Below are 18,967 nucleotides of genomic sequence, written 5' to 3' on the forward strand. Positions count from 1 at the left end.
AGAGGGGCGCCTGGGTTGCTCAGTTGGTTAAGTGTCTGATTTTGGCTCAGGTCATGATCTCACAGTTTGTAGGTTTGAGCCTCACCTCAGGTTCTGTGCTGACAGCTCAAAACCTGAAGCGTGCTTTGGATTCTGTGTCTCCCTCTCTCTCTGCCCCTCCCCAACTCATGCTCTGTCTCTCTCAAGAATAAATAAAACGTTAAAAAAATTACTAAAAAAGGGAAAAAAAAGAAAACAGAACCCTCATATACTGCTGGTGGGGATGTAAAATTGTGCGGCCATCCTGGAAAACAGTCTGGTAGGTCGTCAGGTGGATAAACAAAGAAATACCACATGATCCAACAATTCCACTCCTAGGTATATAACTAACTGAAATGAAAACATGTCTACACAAAAACTTTTACATAACATTCATAGCAGCATTATTCAAAGCAGATAAAAAAGCAGAAACAACCTAAATGTCTGTTACCTAATGAACGGATAAATAAAATGTCCTATATTCATACAATGCAATGTTATTCAGAAAAAAAAAAAGAATGAAGTACTGATATATGCTATCACATGGATGAACCTTGAAAACATCATATTAAATCAAAGACGACAGTTACAAAGACCACAGATTGCATGAATTCATTTATATGAAGTGTCCACAATAGGCAAATCCATAGAGAAAGGAAGAATATTAGTTGCTGCCTAGGGCTGGGGGAATGAAGGGAGTTAGTAGCTAAGAATTATGGGGTTTGTTTTTGGTATAATGAAAATGTTCTGAAATTGATTGCAGTAATGGGTTATGAGCTTTATGTTTTTCTTTTTTTCTTTTTCTAAGTAGGCTTCACGCCCAGCATGGACCCCAACATGGGGCTCACAACCTTGAGATCAAGACCTGAGCTGAGATCAAGAGTAGGACATTTAACTGACTGAGCCACCCAGATGCTCCAATTACATACTTTAAATAGGTGATTGTATGGTATATAATAATATCTCAATGAAGTGATTACCAAAAAGAAAGAAAAGCCAGCTCCAGAGACTGGAGAAGGACCAGGGGTTATATTTCCCCTCTTTCTCATATATTCATTTTTGTCATTTATTGGGTGTCTACTTCATGCTTAGCTATAGGGATACAGAAAAGGAAAAGACACAGGCCCTGCTTCTGAGCAGTTTCGAGTTAAAGAGGAATTGTAAGGGCGCCTGGGTGGCTCAGTCAGTTAAGCCTCGGACTTCGGCTCAGGTCATGATCTCGCGGTGCGTGTGTTTGAGCCCCTAGTTGGGCTCTGTGCTGACAGCTTAGAGCCTGGAGCCTGCTTTGGATTCTGTATCTCCCTCTCTCTCTCTGCTCCTCCCCCACTCACACTCTTTCTCTCTCACTCTCAAAAATAAACATTATAAAAAATAAAAGAGGCAGTTGTAATGGGATGATGTGGAGGTGGAGGGAGATACTGATCCAATCCTAAGAGGATTGGAGAGGGCTTCAAAAATGTTGGCCAACTTTAGTGGGAAGGCATGAGAAGAGAGTTCCTAGAAGAGAAGACATTTGTAAAGGCTGTGAGGAAAAAAGTACATTCAAGGAGCTACAAGAAATACAGAATGGAGAAGCCAGATTAAGACAGGAGGGTGGACGTGGACCAAATCACACCAGGGAGAGGAAGGCCGGGACCCCTACTAAAGTACTCAGACTTTGTCTTTTATTTAGGCCATAGGGAGCCCTTGAAGGTTTTAAACAAAGATTATGTTTTACATGTACAAGGAGAGACTCCCCGCAACCGAAGGCAGGGAGATCCATTTGGAAGTTGTTTCGTGATTAACGAGAGACATCATCAAGTAGAGAATGCCTTCCTCCAAAGGCTAAAGCAAGGGCTCCACTTTCCATTACATGGTTCACCTACTCTCTGGGCATGTGCACTGGGCCTGTAAGCAGCCTTCATGGGGCTTTTAGAATAGGTACCAGAGGGGTGCCTGGGTGGCTCAGTCAGTTAAGCGTCCGACTTCAGCTCAGGTCATGATCTCATGGTTCGTGAGTTCAAGCCCCGCGTCTGGCTCTGTGCTGACAGCTCAGAGCCTGGAGCCTGCTTCAGATTCTGTGTCTCCCTCTCTGTCTGCCCCTCCCCTGCTCATACTCTGTCTGTCTGTCTGTCTGTCTCTCTCTCTCCCTCTCTCTCCTTCTCTCAAAAATAAATATAATAAACATTTTTAAAAAGTTAAAAAAAATAGAATAGGTACCAGTGTCTGGTCTAATCCCCAGGCAAATCCTGATTATGGCTAAGGCAACAGAGGCCTTCTCCTGATTTCAGCAAGACATGTGACCACCTGCGGAAGGCCATGGCTGCCCTTACCCAAGTCCTAACAGTCGCTAAAGGATTGGTTAAACCACCCACCCCCTTTCCTGGATGTCAGGCCCATGTGGGTACACCAGTAGACATTTCCCCCAACCATGACAGCTTGGGGAGTGACCATACATGGCCCCTTCTCTGCCAAAAGACATGGCAATACTGAGGTTGGAAACAGCAAGCCGAAGCCAAGATTCAAAGAATCAGAAATTCCATGTGATGAGAGAGATAATTTTGTTTCCATACACCTGCCCCGGCCCATCACAGAGCCATACACACATGCCCTCTGCTCAATACCCACAGTAACCCACACGGTCTCAAGCCCACAGATCCAGAGGCAGATCTATGGTCAGTGGACATGTTTGCTGAAACTCCTCCTGTGTGCTTTTCTGTGTCCACTCAGACACCGACAGAAAAGGCCTAGGCCAAGTGGGTAGCAGGAGAACAGAGAAAGCTCTGGCCAGACTGAGTGATCCTGCTGCAGGGCTGGCCCACAGGCCTACATGTGGACCTAGGGGTAGTAGACAAGCTGGCTGGGAGGTGATCCCCAGAGAATTGTCGGGTTTATACAAATGCTGAGTTTGTGGAAGGCTAATATCCACTCAGCCATGATTTCACAGCAATTGGGCCTCAGCTCTTAACCATAATAACATGGCAGCTTTGAACTTGGAAAGGGGCCTCAACAAAACCTCAGTCTGAGACTTCATTCAGCTCTTCACCCAGGGAGTAAAGGAAATGGGCCCTTCAGGGTCAGGGAGCTGAGGGGTTGGTGGCTCTCTGCTTGCCAAAGTAACTGGCAAGAGTGAGCACATAGCTGGCCTTTGCTGGACATAAGTCAGAAGCCCTAAGTTGCCTTCAGAGAGAACTGAGCAAATGAAACAGCCCAGCAGGGATTCTGAGTGAGGTGAGCCCAGAGAACAGGTTTTAACCCCCAGCTCCACAGGCGTGGCAGTAGGATGTCTGCCTCCTTCCCGGGACCAGAGGCCCTGAGATCTGACTTTCTGCAGAAAAACACCATAGAAAATACAGGCTTCTCTTTCAGAAAGCAATCTGACCGTTTAGACGACGAACCATAAAAATATTTACATTGCTTCTTAACCCATAATTCCATATCTGAAATTCTAGCCTGGGAGGATTCTAAATGTGGAAGAAGCGACACCAAATTAGCTTCAGACTCAGAGATGTTCATTCCGGTGTTATTTACACTGGTTAGAAAGTGGAGGTTCTCTAAACACCTTCAAACTAGAGGAACGGCTAAGTTAATTATGGCAGAACTACGTGCTCAACTACTCTGAGAGCATGGAAAGTGGTGATTATGAAGACTGAAATAACATGGCAAGATGCTGATGATATAGAATTTTAAGAAAAAGGCAGGACACAAAAGTATATACACATACAGTATGAGCTCAATTGTGGCTTAATTTTAAGGCAAAGTTATCTTAGACCTCTGCACAACAGGCTGGCTTCCAGCAACCTCAGCATTTGCAAGCAAGACCACAGAGACCATGATCTTGCCTGCGAGACCCCGGGGCCAGAGGATGGCATACTCTTAGGATTACTGATATGGCTTCCCCGTGACCATCAGGGCCTGGGCTGTGGGTTGAACTTGGGGCACATGGACATTACCAGGGGTGGCAGCAGTGGTGGCAGCAGCGGCAGCAGTCACAGCAGTGGTTAAGTTGGCACTCCTCTCTCTCTCTCTCTCTAGGAGGTGTAGGGCACAGAAGAGGAGGTAGGTGTAGAGTAAGAAGTAGATCACAGAGAGGAGCTCCTCCTTCAGCTTGCTTTGCTACAAACAGGATTAACAAGTAAAAGCAAACAACCCCCACTAGAAAGAAAAAAAAGAAAAAGAAAAAGACAAGAATGGACGCAAGGGAGAGAGATAAGGAAGACAGGCAATGTCAAGGCTGACCCTTCTTGTTCCAGGGCAAAGGCAAATTCCTAATAAGCTGGCATTCCTTGTCATGAAGTCACAGGTGAGCAGGGAACATGATATTTCCTAGTACAACGCCCAGGGAGGCAATCCATGTGCTCTGTACACACTCCCCAGGAGCAAGGACCTCTCCTTAGGGAGAGGAAAGACACAGCAAGAGAAACCACCAATCACTGGGACAGCACACAAGCTATGGTGGACACAGTGGGCACAGACATACCCAGCCTTCCTATAATGCTCCTGGGCCCCAGGATCCAGAAGGTCCCAGTGCTCAAGGAAGGGGGTTCTACAGGACAGGACTGGCCCTACCACCCCCGGGCCCCATTCCTGCACACATCAGTCTAGGCGCTGACAGCTTTAGGAGAAAACAGAAGGCAGGGTTGGGGGGGTGGGGGATGGTGAACAGACATGATCAATACAGAAACCAAACCAGTGGGGGTCAAAGGCCCAGGCAATTGTCCTCCATAAAGGGATGGACCCATGAGTCTGATTCACTCTAATTTATCTTGGCCCCATGCAGGAACCAGCTACTCAGTGCAGTGACAGAGAAAAGCTGCTGAGGTGTGGTAACAAATGCTCTCACTCACTGTCTCCAAACCTGGCCACACTTGGTTCCAGACAAGAAGCCTGGAACTATTTACAACAAGTGCACAGATAAAATGGAAGAGGGAAAAAATTCCATGTTCAAAGAGTCGTCAGGCAGGCCTCCGTCTGCTGTACCCCAAGGCTTTCAAGCCAGGATTTACCTGTCAGCATGACAACGGGGCAAGCCTCCCAGGGGGTTTTGAGGTGGTTACTCCAAAGCCAATACCTGCCTCTCATGACCCATAGGACTCACAGCGTTGTTGCCAAGTGGATATGGAGCTGTCTCCCAGTGACAGGAAGGAGTGTGTGTGGGAATGAACATGGAAAAGTAAGGCATTCCATAGGCTTCAGGTGATCTCTCTCCAAATTCCAGCTCTGCCACCTAGCCATCACGGGGCCCCGAGCAAGCTGCTTACCTTCGCGAGCTTTCTCTTAGCAGGAACAATGAGAGTGCCCATTTGCCTCACTGGCAGGCTGGCAGGGTCAAAATTCAAAGCGAGACCATGAAAGAGGTCCAGTCCAAAGGACCATAAAGTTTTATGACCATCAATAACCAAGGGGCTAAAGTAGGTTCTCTGAATTTTTGCTAAAAAGCAAGGTCACCCTGAGGGCCATGCAGGTTGGCTCCCAAGGGTCATGACCTGGCCTGACTGGGAAAAGAGGCTTAACTGACAAGAGGAACAGACCTCACCAGAGAACCAGCACCAAGGGGACCTGAGGGTGAATGTTAAGTAAATGGGCAGGAGTCACAGGGAGCAGCTTCTAGCTCCAAACCCTGACTGAACGCAGTCCGGTGTCAGGGAGGCAGAGGGAGTCAGGCCTGAGGAGCCCAGGGTCTAGAGGCTGCAGGCAAGGGAGGGCATGCACACACGGAATCAGCCCTCACGCCTCACTAGATAGCATTGAGTGGCCCGGGAACACCAGGGAAGAAGTCAGCTCCACTCCAAGGCTTCACAGAGCTAATCGGGGCGGGGGCGCGGGGGAAGGTGCTTACATGGTGACTAGAAAAAGAGCCACTAGGGGAAGGAAGGAAAAACACACGGGGCAGAGGGGGGCAGCCTAATGAGAATACAGAGAATACTCTGAGAATACAGAGTATGTCTCAGTGAAGATGGAGAGCACAGTGTGGTTGTAGCATCAAGTATGTAAAGGAGGGCTGAGGAGGAAGTAGCTGCAGGTAGCTCATGCCTGGACTGTAGAAGGTCTCAGGTGCCAAGCTCAGGGTTTCGGACCCTTTAGACCCTTGGCTGTGGGCAGTGGGGACACACTGAAGGGCTTAGAGAGTGACCTGGTCAGAACTACAAAGATCTTGGGCAGCTGAGTGAGATCAGAAGCCCAAGAGGATATACAAACAGAATTGGAGAGACCAGGCTGGGGCCCTGACTAACATGGTGATTACACACCTACCTGACCAACGAGGCTTGCATTCCTCACCTGTTTGGTAAGTTTTATGCCGGTTAATCTCACAAACATCCTCCGTTTCTGATGTACAGCTATGAGTACCAGGTGGTAAACTGTCTTCCTCTCACCTCGGGTGGTTCTGCAGTCTCCTTTCCTGCTTAAAGCATGAGGAAGTGCAGCACTCCTCACCCATCTACTATGACATCTTGCTACCCACCTCTGCACTGAGGTCCCAGTGTTGGACCCTGCGTGGCACATCCGCGCCACAGAGTAGCACTCTGGGCCCACGATGGCAGACGTGCCAGAACCCTAATGGGAGGCTGGAAGGCTGGTGGGCCAGGGCAGGTGGAGCGGTGGAGACCTGAGGATGAACAACAATCCCAAGCCTTCGCCACTCCCCCTCCACCCCATTTACTATGAGATGCAAGTTGTTCTGGTAATTAGAGGGGCCTAAACGAAACAGGAGTGGTTAACAGCTTAATATAGACAAGGATAGGAGCCACAAAGCCCATGACATCTCACCCTTGTGTGCAGAACTTGAGACACAACCCTACTCAGAAGAAGCTGTTAGGCTTGACATGGTCCCTAAGTCCCCTGAGATTCTGTTTTCTATCATTATCCAGTATCCTCTGACACCATCAAGGACAAACAAATGAGAGGGAGGGTCTTAATGCTGGTACTGAGTAGGGGTGAAGTAGGAGGCAGGGAGAACAGTAAAGAGTTCATTGCTATAACACTGGGCAAGGAAATAGGCAGGAAGAAAGGAGGGGTGAGTGGGGAGAAGGAACATAAAGCATGGCAGTTACAGTTAATGTCTACTAAGGATCATGCCAGGTGCTTCACAGCCCCCTGTGTAAATACTAAAACCTTCCCCTCCCACCAATGAGGAAACGGAGGTCTAAGAATTCAAGCCTACAATCACTGAGCTGGGAGGTGGCAGAGCTGGAACTCAGGCAGTCCAAGCCTAAAGCTTGCTCCCAGCCCTTATATCCACCTTTGAGAAAGACTCAGAGGAAGGGACCAAATGGCCTAGAGGACAGAATTCGTGCTGATGCAGTGAGAGGGCACTAAGTGACAGGGACTGGAGTCTGAGATGCACCCTACTATTACTTTTATGACTTGCTACCAGTCACTTCCCCCCTCTGAGCCTCAGTTCCCTTGTGTGTGCAATAGAGTAGACATTTTCATACTACCTGGCCTCAGGGATCCAGGCAGATCCCAGCAAAGAATGAAGGGGAAGTTAAGGGTAGAGATGGGGATATGGATTCCACTTTAAGTAGAATAGTGCCATTGTGGCCTGCTGTTGATGGGGGGATTGCATAGCAATTTAATGGGGCAGGAGGTTTTATTCTCAAAAACTTGTTGGAGAACCCTTAGAATAGATGTCTCAGAGGCCCCTCCTCCTTTAAGCAGTCTTTCTCTCCAATCTTAAATGGGGTGCACAGTGAATGAAGGGTCAATATGACAGCAAGGTGTCTGAGGCAGGGAGATGAAAGGGGCTTGAATACCATCAAGTTACACAAAGGTCAAAGCCAGATGCTACCAACTCCCTTTCTTCCTCTTTTCTATGTAACAACAAAACAGTAACAGAGGAAGTTCCTAATTTGTAGTTGGGGCATGTACCAAACATTTCCTCTTCTGCCTCTTTTCAAGGATTAGGTTTCCTATCAACCATTTTATTGTGTCCTCTTTATTGAGATCATACAGATGATATTCTGTACTGGAAAGGTAGAACAAACTTTTCTTCATGATTTGCTTATCTGGAAGTCAGATCATTATTTTCCCAAAGAAACAATCAGGGTAGAGTTGGAGAAGAATAAATAAGATTAGCTGGGGGAGAGGAAGATGGAGGGGCGGGGATTTCCTAAAATGTAAAGTTAACCCTTAGAAAAGGAAAAGATGGAGAAGCAAAAAGACATGGTGGGGTGAGGGGCGGAGAGGGGACAGGGTGGAGACAATGACATTGACAAGATTAGAAGGGAAAAAAAAGATATAAATATGTTTGGAAAGCCAAAAATAAAATATGTACAATGCTAAGTTACAGGGGGGAAGAGTGGGGAGGGGGGCATGGTTTCCCAGTATCCTAGGGAAGTAAAGAGGTAGAGGGGGGAGGTATTTGTTTAGGCCTGCTTTCCCCAAAGTGTAATTCATAGAACATTCATTGCTTGAGATGGCTCTTGGAAAAGCGATCGCTAGTCACTCAAGCTCAGGAATCACTGTGTGCTGAGTAGTCTTGGAGGCTGTAATGTACGCTAGTACACTAAACGCTCTGCACTAAACGCTCTGCAGGAATGAAGCCTGATTCCCGTGTTCAGTCCAGCATTTTCCAAATGCGTTTGGCCTCAGAGCCCCATTTCGGAAAGCACACTTTAGGCGAAGCCCTGTCTGATGCAGTGTCTGGTGTTAGCCAGCACAGTGGTGCCACACTGTCAGAGCTGGCCTGTGTAGTCAGTTGGTCTGGGGCAGCAGGAGCATGTAACTGGTATAAAACATTCAGAAACCCGCTGTTTTAAAACTGGGAATTTTCTATTTAAATTGTATTGTAGGAATTTAAGTTCATGGCTAAATTTCACTGTTCCAATATTTGTTCTGACTATATAATTAAAAGGGGAAGTCTCACATTCACCTAAAATATAACATATCTCTACATTAGCATCTGTCCCTCCAGTCTTCCTTGGCCTCAGCCACCTAAAGTCAGAAACTCAGCATCACCACTAGCTCTATCACCCTCTTTTATCCAAGTATATATTTTAATCTAATTTATATGTTATCTAGACCACAGTTGTCTAGTTCAGGCAGATTTGTGGGAGGCTATTAGATGCTTTGCATAATAAGATCTGATAACACTATCCACAGCGTATCACTTATCTACTGGTATAACTGTCAAAGAGAGGAAGGGGCTGTAGCTGGTATGGCTTGTTTTTAGTAATCCCTACAGGCCCCTGGTAATGGTGGCTTCCTCTTCTAGGCACTCACTGCCATTGTTTAAATAACACTCCTGAATCTCGCTGTGATCAACATGTGTTCACTGGCATCAGCCAAATGTTCCTTGTTGACAGGGCTTTTCTTAAACAAATACTTGCCTGATTGAATGCACCTGGATTTTGTGGTGCATTTACCTATTTTCTCTTACATTCTCATATATTCTTCTAAGACCCACAACTGTCTGGCTGTCTTGCCTGCAGATTTCTCAGGGCCCAAGTCTGTGTCTCACTTGGCTGAGGGACTCAAACAGCCTCCAGGGGTTTGCCTGCCACCTACTCCCCCACCTTGAGCTTCAGTTCCCTTGTAACAGAGATGTTCTGCTCTTCTCTGCCCGACAGACTAGGCTACCACACGCGGCCCTATAACCTCTGCCCCTTTCCTGCCCTTCGGTCAATTTGATCAATATGTTAAGTTCCTTTCTGCATTGAAGTCCCTGTTCACTGGCTCCAGCTGAGAGGCCTAGGTGTTCCTCCAGCCTCTAGAATCTAGTTTACGTTCTAGTTCTTCCAGGTCACAGCTCTCTCCTTCCTCTGAGCTTCCAAAGCATTTGGCAGCTGCCATCCAATTACATACTGTTTGGGATTGTTAATAAATTGTTTCCTGGAAGGGTCTCACTTGCCACAGTAGGGATGGAAGCTTCAGGACAGACAGCGCTGGGACCTTACTTCTTTAGCGTCTCTCTGCAAACTATGTCACTGTCATGGCAGTGCTCAGAAATGACTGATGGACACACTGCTATTTCCAGCTTCCCTCCGGTCCTAGGAAGGCATACAATGCCCCTCTCAAGGAAGCTGTCAACTGCCACCAATTTTGCTACCTCAAGCAGATCCACAATTTATCTTGAAATGAAATGGATAGTAGGCTTTTCAGAAATGAGTATACTGTGTCTCTTCATGTGAATTTTAATGACCCTTGGTATACAGATAGGGTAAATGTATTATTCCACATAGCAGGTTATAGTCTATAAAGATATAAATTTAGTACTTAGAATAAACACACAACACCCAAGTTATACTCTTAGAAAAATAATAATGCTTCTCAAACAGACTGGAAATGAGCAAAGTTATTTTTTAAAAACCACATTTTTGATCAATCTGATTCTCGCGGTCATGGTGATGAAGGCTGACATGTCTTCAGCATTAGCTTCCTAAGCACAGCTAAGCTCAACACACACAGATCAGACATACAGTGAGAAGTTCTCTTTTCTCAGACCCAGCCCCGTACACGACACTCAGTGGCCTATGAATCAGACTCTCCCAGCCATTTTGCTAGGGTGTTCAGGCCTGATCTAAGGGTGCTATCTTCTGCAGGGATCCCAGAAAATAGTAAGACTTAATAATCTCAAAGTTGCTAAAACTCTGACATTTCAGTGGGTGTTTTTTGTTTTTGTTTTTGTTTTTTTCTAAAGGAAAATACACAGCTACCCAAAGACAGGAAATAATCAGTGCTTTACTTTGGGAAAGTTAGGACTGTCATTTTTCTCTCAATTTTGCTGGAAGTCTACTTCCAAGAAAAAGAAAACAAAATACCCCAGCAATTACCCTTGCCTAAAGAGCTGACAGCAACAAGCAAGTTGTATGGTATTTAGCATTATCTGCATTAAAGAGGATGATAGTGGTAGGGTTATAAAATGCCACATCTAGTATCATTGTCTTTCTCTTAGCCCTTATTACTCACATATTTGCACACATGTATGTATGTGCACACATGTGCGTAAACACACATGCACTCTCCCTCCCTTACTCCGTCTTCCCAAGCCTCACCTGGTTGATCACATAGATGCCGTAGTCTAACTGCTGACGTTGTAGGATTGGGTGCAAGTAATACAGCCAGTACTTGAGATGTTCCTGCCGGTTACGGAATGGAATGATGATGGCCACTTTGTGGGGAGAGATGCAGTTCTTGGGGGTATAGCGGCCGCCCACCTTCACCTCTGGGTTCTGTTTCTCCACAAGCTTTAGGTCCACAGGCATATTAAACTCGATCACCATGGGGCCAACTAGAGAGGTGGAACGAAGGAGAAGTTAGCAAGCTACAAGGTTCCCCCATGCCGCAGCCTCAGAAGACATATCCTCCTGAGAGGCAGTGTGGCTGTTTTAGTATATGTGCTGCCGAAGCGAGCACTAGTGTGGCTGTTTTAAAGGCACTCCTGTTCAGCGCTAGCATGAACCACCATCCCAAGAAACCTGTCATTACCAGGCAAAGCTGGACAGCTGGTCCAGGAAGCACTCATCTGCCCAGGACCCATTCCCTTGAGATTCTAGGTTTCTCGGCTGTAAATGTTTCGAAATGGAGACTTCCTGAAAGGTTGTTGTAAGGATCAGAGAACATGGATGAGAAAGCACTTTCTCAGAAATCCTGAGGTTGAGACCTAACTTTGTCACCTCCCAGCTATGTGGTGTTAGACAAATGACTTCCATCAACTCTCTGAACTTGGCCCAGGTGGAGGAAGGGGAGTGTGTGAGTGTGTGTGTGTGTGTGTGTGTGTGTTGGGGAGCGTAGTGTTGTGGAAATCAGTCTCAAATCAGAGGTAAGGAGGAGCATGAGTAACCCATGTCTCAGGAAGGCACCTGATGCACAGATAAGATTTAAAAAAAAAAAAAAGAAAAAAGCCTCCAGGGTGGCTCAGTCAGTTAAGTGTTGACTCTTGGTTTTGGCTCAGGTCATGATCTTGTGGTTTGTGAGTTCAAGCCCCACATCAGGCTCTATGCTGATGGTGTGGAGCCTGCTTGGGATTCTGTCTCCTTCCCTCTCTGCCCCTCCCCTGCTTGCTTTCTATCTCTCTCTCTCAAAATAAGTAAGAATAAACTTTAAAAAAGCAACAACAACAAAAACTCTAGAGGTAGGGACTCGAGGAACTAAGAAAGACCCCAGAGCAGACTGAGGGGAAGAGAGGAGAAAGAAAAGCTGAAAAGCACATCAAAGAAGAATGCCTGGTAAACACAAGAAATAGAGTAACAAAGGGAATAAAGAAGGGAGGAAAAGTCAAAGAGGTTTTCAGTTTCCAGCCTGGAAGAATATGACTCCAGATGAGAGAAATAAGTTAGTAAGAGCTCTTGGCTTAGAAGAAAAAAAAAAAATCGATGAGACTTGGATGACAGATTTTGAAATAGCAATAGGTTACGAGTAGAGGGAGAAGCAAAGGTCAAGATCCAGATACAGACACGGAAGTCCTCAGTCTCCTAAGGTAGAGCCAGGAGAGGGCTGCACTCCTCAGTGGGGTCCACCCCTTATGTGGCCTGGATGGTGAGGGCAGGGAAAAGCTGACAGGCCCAGGGATGCACAGGGAACTGGGGACAGAGTCAGTACTCAAACCTAGGGCCCAGTATTCCCGGTAGGCCAGATTCTCTCAAAGTAGGTTCCAGGAAACTCCAATTCCAGTAAGACGCTCAATGGAAAAACATGTTCCCTGGTCAAGTAAGTCTGGGAATCTTGCATATTCAATCTTGCTTCTGGAAAGTCTGAGGCTCACCAAAGGCTCTGAGAAGTTGTGATGTCAAGAAACCCCCTTCACTTCATTTAACCCAGCGTTCCCCAAGTTTATTTGACCATAGAACCATCCTACCAGGGAACACATTTGAGAACTGTTACTCTAGTGTAACCAGCTTCACCTGTGAAGCCAACTAACCACAAGGACAAAGGAAACAACAGAATAGCAATGAGAATGCTGACCACAAACCGGGAGCCAAGTTCACCTGAAACATGCTGGTGAGACCCACCCAGAGCCCAGGGCCCAGAGCAAGGCCTCGGGTGCCCTATTTATCAACGTGTGGCACTCCAAGCACTCCTTATCCCCAGAGATTACTCACTCTCCTGAAATGAAACCCAGAAAAGATGTGACTCTTACTCCTCCTGTTTGTCAGTAGGTGTGGACTCCCCATCTCCTCTTCCCCAGCATCCCCTGGTACTTCTCACCTTTCACTCCCTCCAGTGCTGATTCAGTTCCATCAGCAAGGGACCCATTCCCATTCACTTATTCTTTTTTTAAAAAAAAGTTTATTTTGAGAGAGAGAGAGAGAGCGTGAGTAGAGGAGGGGCAGAGAGAGAGAGAGAGAGAGAGAGAGAGAGAGAGAGAGAGAGAGAATCCCAAGCAGGCTACGGCACAGGGCTTGAACCCACAATCTATGAGATCATGACCTGAGTCGAAGTCAGACGCTTAACTGACTGAGCCACCCAGGCTCAGTTTTGTTTATTTTCTTGTTTATTTTCTTCTGAGATCTGATCATATCACTTTCCCCGCTACAAAAACCCTGATGGCTCAAAGGCCATGTAGTCTTTGACAGAGTAAGGCCAGACCTCATAGCATGGCACCAAAGCCCTTCAGTCTCAGCTCTACCTCCCTTCCCATTCCAATAAACCATGTCCACACTTTTTCTTTGCCAGAAACGCCCTTCCTTCTTTCCTCTAACAACAGACTTTTGCATTAAGAGAAAGACCAGAATCTTAAAATTAAAGCCCCAATCTGGCTTCATTCTTTTGCTCTCTCCATTACCAAAGCTCAGACAGCAGACCTCTGGGAGGCCCTGCTGCACAGTGCACATGTGAAAAACCTGAAAAGAAGATACGCCATTGGGCTCTTCTCACTTCAGAGGGCCCCACAACATCCGCAAGCCTCCAGCCCCACCCCACCTTTGGTTCTGAAGATGCTGCTAAACATAACTCCGTTTTCGGGAAACTAAGAAGCATCTGGACTGTCACCCTACCAACTTGGTCACACCTTCTGAAACCAACCCAGAAGACAGGAATTCACATGTGGTCTGCCTAGCTTCCCTAGACCAGACACCTGCAGGTTGGAGAGCATCTTACTTTTGCCCATCTGGGGCTTCCAAAAACCTGAGGGAGCTTCCTGGACAGGAGAAAAGCTGCCTGCACGCAGGCTCAGCTCCCCCAGTGACCTGCTGGATGATCTTTAAGGCAAGTACCACTCACTCTCAGGATACCGCTTTCCCATTTGCAGGCTGCAGGGACTGGGACACAACTGGGACCAAATGAACTCTCATCCAACCCTTCCACCACCATCAGCTATGGCCAAACCTGCTTCTGCTCCAGGGTGTCCTTGGCAACTGACACCACTGTCCACCCAATCTGGGAGCTGATAACCTAGGTGGTCCATCTTCTACTTCCCCTCCAATCCCGCAAACCCAGCACACTCACCCACTCACACACAGGAGGTGTCAACGGTGTGTGACAACCCACAGGTGCCAACACAAGTGCCAAACCAGAGTCTTCTGAAGCGTTGAATGCAAACTTTTCCTATGGCATGCGTCAAAGCCACTTCCAATTTGTTTTAGTCAGTACTTTCTGGGCACCTACTGTGTGCCAGAATGTGCGCCCCGTTGGGGAGAGGGAGGTGACAGCAATAGGCAAGATGGCTTCTGACTTGAAGGAGCTCCTTGCTGAGGGTATGAGAACCTAAGTGAAAACCACCCTGGTTCACAGCTGTCTCAAGGACCTGCTCCTCCAATGGCTTCATGCAGAGAGCTTTATTCGACAGCCTCTTCTCACTCTCCTGCTCCTGTCACGGTAGACACCCCGCATCACATCTGCAATGCATCCAGAGCACCCTGGTCCCCAGTCCTGCTACCCTGGGCAATTCTTTCCCCATCTGCTTTCTCTGAAGCCTCCACAGCTCTGAGAGCCCTGTGCCTCACGCCCAAGACTGGTCAGCTCTCAGCAGCGGCTGCACACGTGGTGCCAAATGCCTCCCGGGTCCGGTGGCAGTCAGGAGGTCTCCCTGAGTGCCCTGCACACCCCCTTACCATGCTGCAGGGGCAGTCCTCCGTGGCATGCCTGGCTCTGTCCCAGTGAGAAAATGCAGAGAGCTCAGACTCCAGGAAGGCAGTGACCAGCTCTGCCTCGAACTACAACAAACTGCTATCAGGTCTCAGAGTCACTGCCCGGGGCCTCAGAGAGGGGCGAAGGGAGGAAGCAGAGGGCTGAGGGCTTCACGACAGTCCGCAGGCTGAGCCAAATCTCCCTTGCTGTGCGGCGCATGGCGTGTGCTACCACAGGCCCTAGGCCCCGCTGCGCTGGCTTGTGTGTTTTCTTGGCTCTGGGAGCTGGAAGCAGGGTTACGTAAGCAGCTGAGCAGATGTGAGCCTGTCCTTGGCTCCCCTGGCTAAAGCTCCGCCACGTGGGCCTCTCGGCTGGGAGTCCAGGTCACGGCCTTGCGTGTAAGGCGCTCAATAACTTCAATGTGTGAGCTCAACTCAGACAAATTCCGCCGCTCCCTTGCCGGGCACGGCAAACCCAAACACACACGTGCCCCTCCATCGAAGCCCTGCTAATCTAGAGCCAACCCAGCACGGACTCCCTGCCTCACTTTCATGCTGGCTAAGCCACCAGTTCATTCCTCTTGCCTCAGCAAAAACAGGCTGGAACATCTAGTCACCACTTCCCAACTGACTGGCCAATGGCTCAAGATACAACTTGGCCCGATGCCGGGCTGTGACAATGTTTTACCAGACGGTGATTAAATGGTAAAAGTAAAGACAATGTGCGTTGTTCTTCATCAAGCTAAATGTAATCAAGGTACTGAAAGTGTCCCTTTGCCAATAAGCAAGTGTCTTCCTAAGTAAAGATTTCAGGGGCACCTGAAATTGAAATCAGGGCACCCGGATTTCAGGGTGGCTCAGTCGCTGAAGTGTCTGATTCTTGATTTCAGCTCAGGTCGTAATCTCATGGTCCATGAGTTCAATCCCCATGCTGGTCTCCACACTGACAATGCAGAGCCGGCTTGGGATTCTCTCACACTCTCCCTCTCTCTATCCCTTCTGAGAGCTCTCACTCACTCCCTCTCAAAATAATAAATTTAAAAACTTTTTAAAAATATATTGGGATCCAAAGTCAAGCACTTCTTACATTTTAAATGTTAAAATGTCATCTTATGTAATGATCATGATGGATTTTCAGACTGAATTGGGTTGTTGTTGTTTTATTAACATAATGTTTAAAAAAAAAATCCATACTTGGCAGCCAAGGGTCAGGCCCCTAAGTTTTTCTTGCAACTTTTCTAGGTAATGAAATTCAAACATTCGGGAACTATGAGACGAGGCAGTGCCCAGAGCTGTGGTTCCCAAGCCGGGACAGTGGCATGCCTTCCTTGACCAGGCCTCAGCCCTGACAGTGTGGCATGGAGCCTCTCCAAACTCTCTCCCCCTCAACTACAGTGCTGTTCACAGGCTCATGTGGGTAGGCCATTTTTCTCCCTACCAATCTAATCAGAAGACCAGATATGTGCCGGGAGCCAGGTCTGGCCAAATTTCCAGGCTTGGGGTGACAGCTGTCTGCAACGGTCCCACAAACTTATGGTGCTCCTTGTGGTCCCTCAGACTAGATGTGAGAAGCACCATCTACTGCACAGGGCCCGGCTGGTGCCAGGCATGAGCAGCAGGGCCGGGTTAAGAAGAGTGCTTTGCCCTTGGAGGAGAGGAGACCAGCAAACAATGGTGAGGTGACAGTGGCGGGAACAGCTGAAATGGCACAAACTCTGGTGCTGGAGAAAAGAGCCCAGGAAAGCTTTGCAGAGAAGCAGCTCCTCTCAGGAGGATACATCACACAAGAGTTGTGTCCACTTGGCTGCCATGGACACAGAGTAGGCCAGCAAATCTTACTTGAGTAGACAGCACACAGCTATTCTCCCTACTCCCCTGCTACTAATGCAAGTGACCAAGAGGATTTTGATACACTTCGAAGAAACCTGATGTAAGAGCATGGGACAGAGAGCTACCAGAAGGGCCTTCTCAAGTCTCATGTTAACCATTGCTCGTTAAGTTTTAAAATCTAGCTCACAAAGGTTTCAAAAATACTGGAAATGATTTTTCTCAAACCAGATGTTCATGGCATTTTTCTCTATACCTTTGGATATATCTTTAAAATTAAACAATCATGGGGCACCTGGGTGGCTCAGTCAGTTAAGCGTTCAACTTCTACTCAGGTCATGATTTCACAGTTCGTGAGTTTGAGCCCCGCATTGGGCTCTGTGCTGACAGCTCAGAGCCTGGAACCTGCTTCGGATTCTGTGTCTCCCTCTCTCTTAACCCCTCCCCTGCTCACACTCTGTCTCTGTCTCTGTCTCTCTCTCTCAAAAATAAACATTAAAAAATTTTTTTCAATTAAACAATGTTTTAAAACATAACCTAAGGACAAGAAGTGTAACCCTCTCTTTCATCTCTTTCCCAATAAGCAAGTGTCTTCCAAAGTAAAGATTTCAGGGGTACCTGCGTGGCTCAGTCAGTTGAGCATGTGACTTGATTTCAGCCCAGGTCATGATCCCAGGGTCGCGGGATCGAGCCCTGTGTCAGTTAGGCTCCGCACTGAGCATGAAGCCTGCTTAAGATTCTCTCTCCCTCTCCAGCTCGCACTTTCTCTCTCTAAAATAAAAATCAATAAACAAAATGATTTCAAAACATACAACTCAGTGACCAGAAAACAGGAATAATCTAGTCCTAATGCTGACTTGATAGGTCTCAGGCACACCATACACTCAACACAATTTCGACACCCACTGTTCTTTCTGCCAACTCACCACCCAAGCCACTATTAGCCTCCAGGGACGGAAATGCTTTTGCAGCAGGAAGCAGAACACATTTGTGGTCTCAGAACCCTGCATTTGGGGGCACAGATAAAAACAACGTATTTGCTCAAAAAATAGAGAAGCCTACCAGAGGAGGTCTGCAAAGCAGAGCCTAGGTGGCCGAGAGGAGACTGGACTGATCAAGACAGGGGCATCAATTGCTCCTCTATCTCTGTGCTTAGAAGTGGCCCTGCTACGTGCCTGAACAGCCACCCTTTGTAGATCTTCCAAAAATATGATCTGAAAGTGACCCAGCCATCAATGAACCATCCACATTAGTGAAACTGATCTTTCCTACACCCTGCCCTCTCCCCCATTAAATTCCCACCCAATCTTCAAACAAAGTCCAAGTACTTCCTTTTTTTTTGAGTTCATTTTTAAAGGTTTGTTGTTGTTGTTGTTTAGTAATCTACATCCAATGTGGGCTCATAACCCTGAGATCAAGAATTGAATCCTCTTCCGACTGAGCCAGCCAGGCACCTCAAGGCCAAGTACTCTTATTTGCCACTGCACTGGCTTTCGTTTTTTGTTTGTTTTTTTTTAAATGTTATTTATTTTAAGAGAGAGACAGAGACCATGAGTGGAGGAGGGACAGAGAGAGAGAGCCCAAATGTGAAGCAGGGCTTCAGCTCAGAATCTGTGCTGACAGCCCAGAGCCTGACACGGGGCTCAAACCTATGAACTGTGAGATCATGACAAGAAATGAAGTTGTACGCTTAACCTACTGAGCCACCCAGACACCCCTGCACTGGCTTTCAAAATGCTGGTGAGATTTCTTTGTAGCAAAGAGGTTCAAACTGTGGAATGCAAGAGGAATCATTTGGGAAAGCACATAAAACTACAGATTCTTGGTTCCTGTTCCCCAGAGTTCCTGATTTGGTAATACTGGGGCTGAGGCATTTTAACAAGTACTATCTAGATAACTTTAATGCACGTTCCTGGACTTTATTTTAAGAAATGGTGGTTTATAGGTTCATTCATTGACCACCACCGCCCTCTCACTCCCATAAAGCTCTTTAAGAGTGGGTACCAGGAAAAACAATCTACACTCAGGAACTACTGGGTATACTGCTGTCTGACAATATTTATCGTATAACAGAACATGTTTCACTTTTGGTTTTTGCATCAGAACAGATATAATAATTATGTTGGGCCCTAAGATAT

At 47.1% G+C, this 18,967-nt stretch overlaps 1 protein-coding gene across 1 annotated transcript in view; it reads right to left on the reverse strand.

Moving 5' to 3' along the window:
• Positions 1-18,967, reverse strand: part of B4GALT1 (beta-1,4-galactosyltransferase 1) — a 51,636-nt gene that overhangs the window by 11,905 nt on the left and 20,764 nt on the right. Inside the window, exon 2 of the mRNA XM_077761866.1 lies at positions 10,992-11,227. Within this exon, the coding sequence (XP_077617992.1) occupies positions 10,992-11,227 (236 nt within the window). The remainder of the gene's footprint in view (positions 1-10,991; positions 11,228-18,967) is intronic.

The sequence above is a fragment of the Crocuta crocuta genome, unplaced genomic scaffold (genome assembly GCF_008692635.1).
Source record: "Crocuta crocuta isolate KB4526 unplaced genomic scaffold, BGI_CrCroc_1.0 scaffold204, whole genome shotgun sequence".
Lineage (NCBI taxonomy): Eukaryota > Metazoa > Chordata > Mammalia > Carnivora > Hyaenidae > Crocuta > Crocuta crocuta.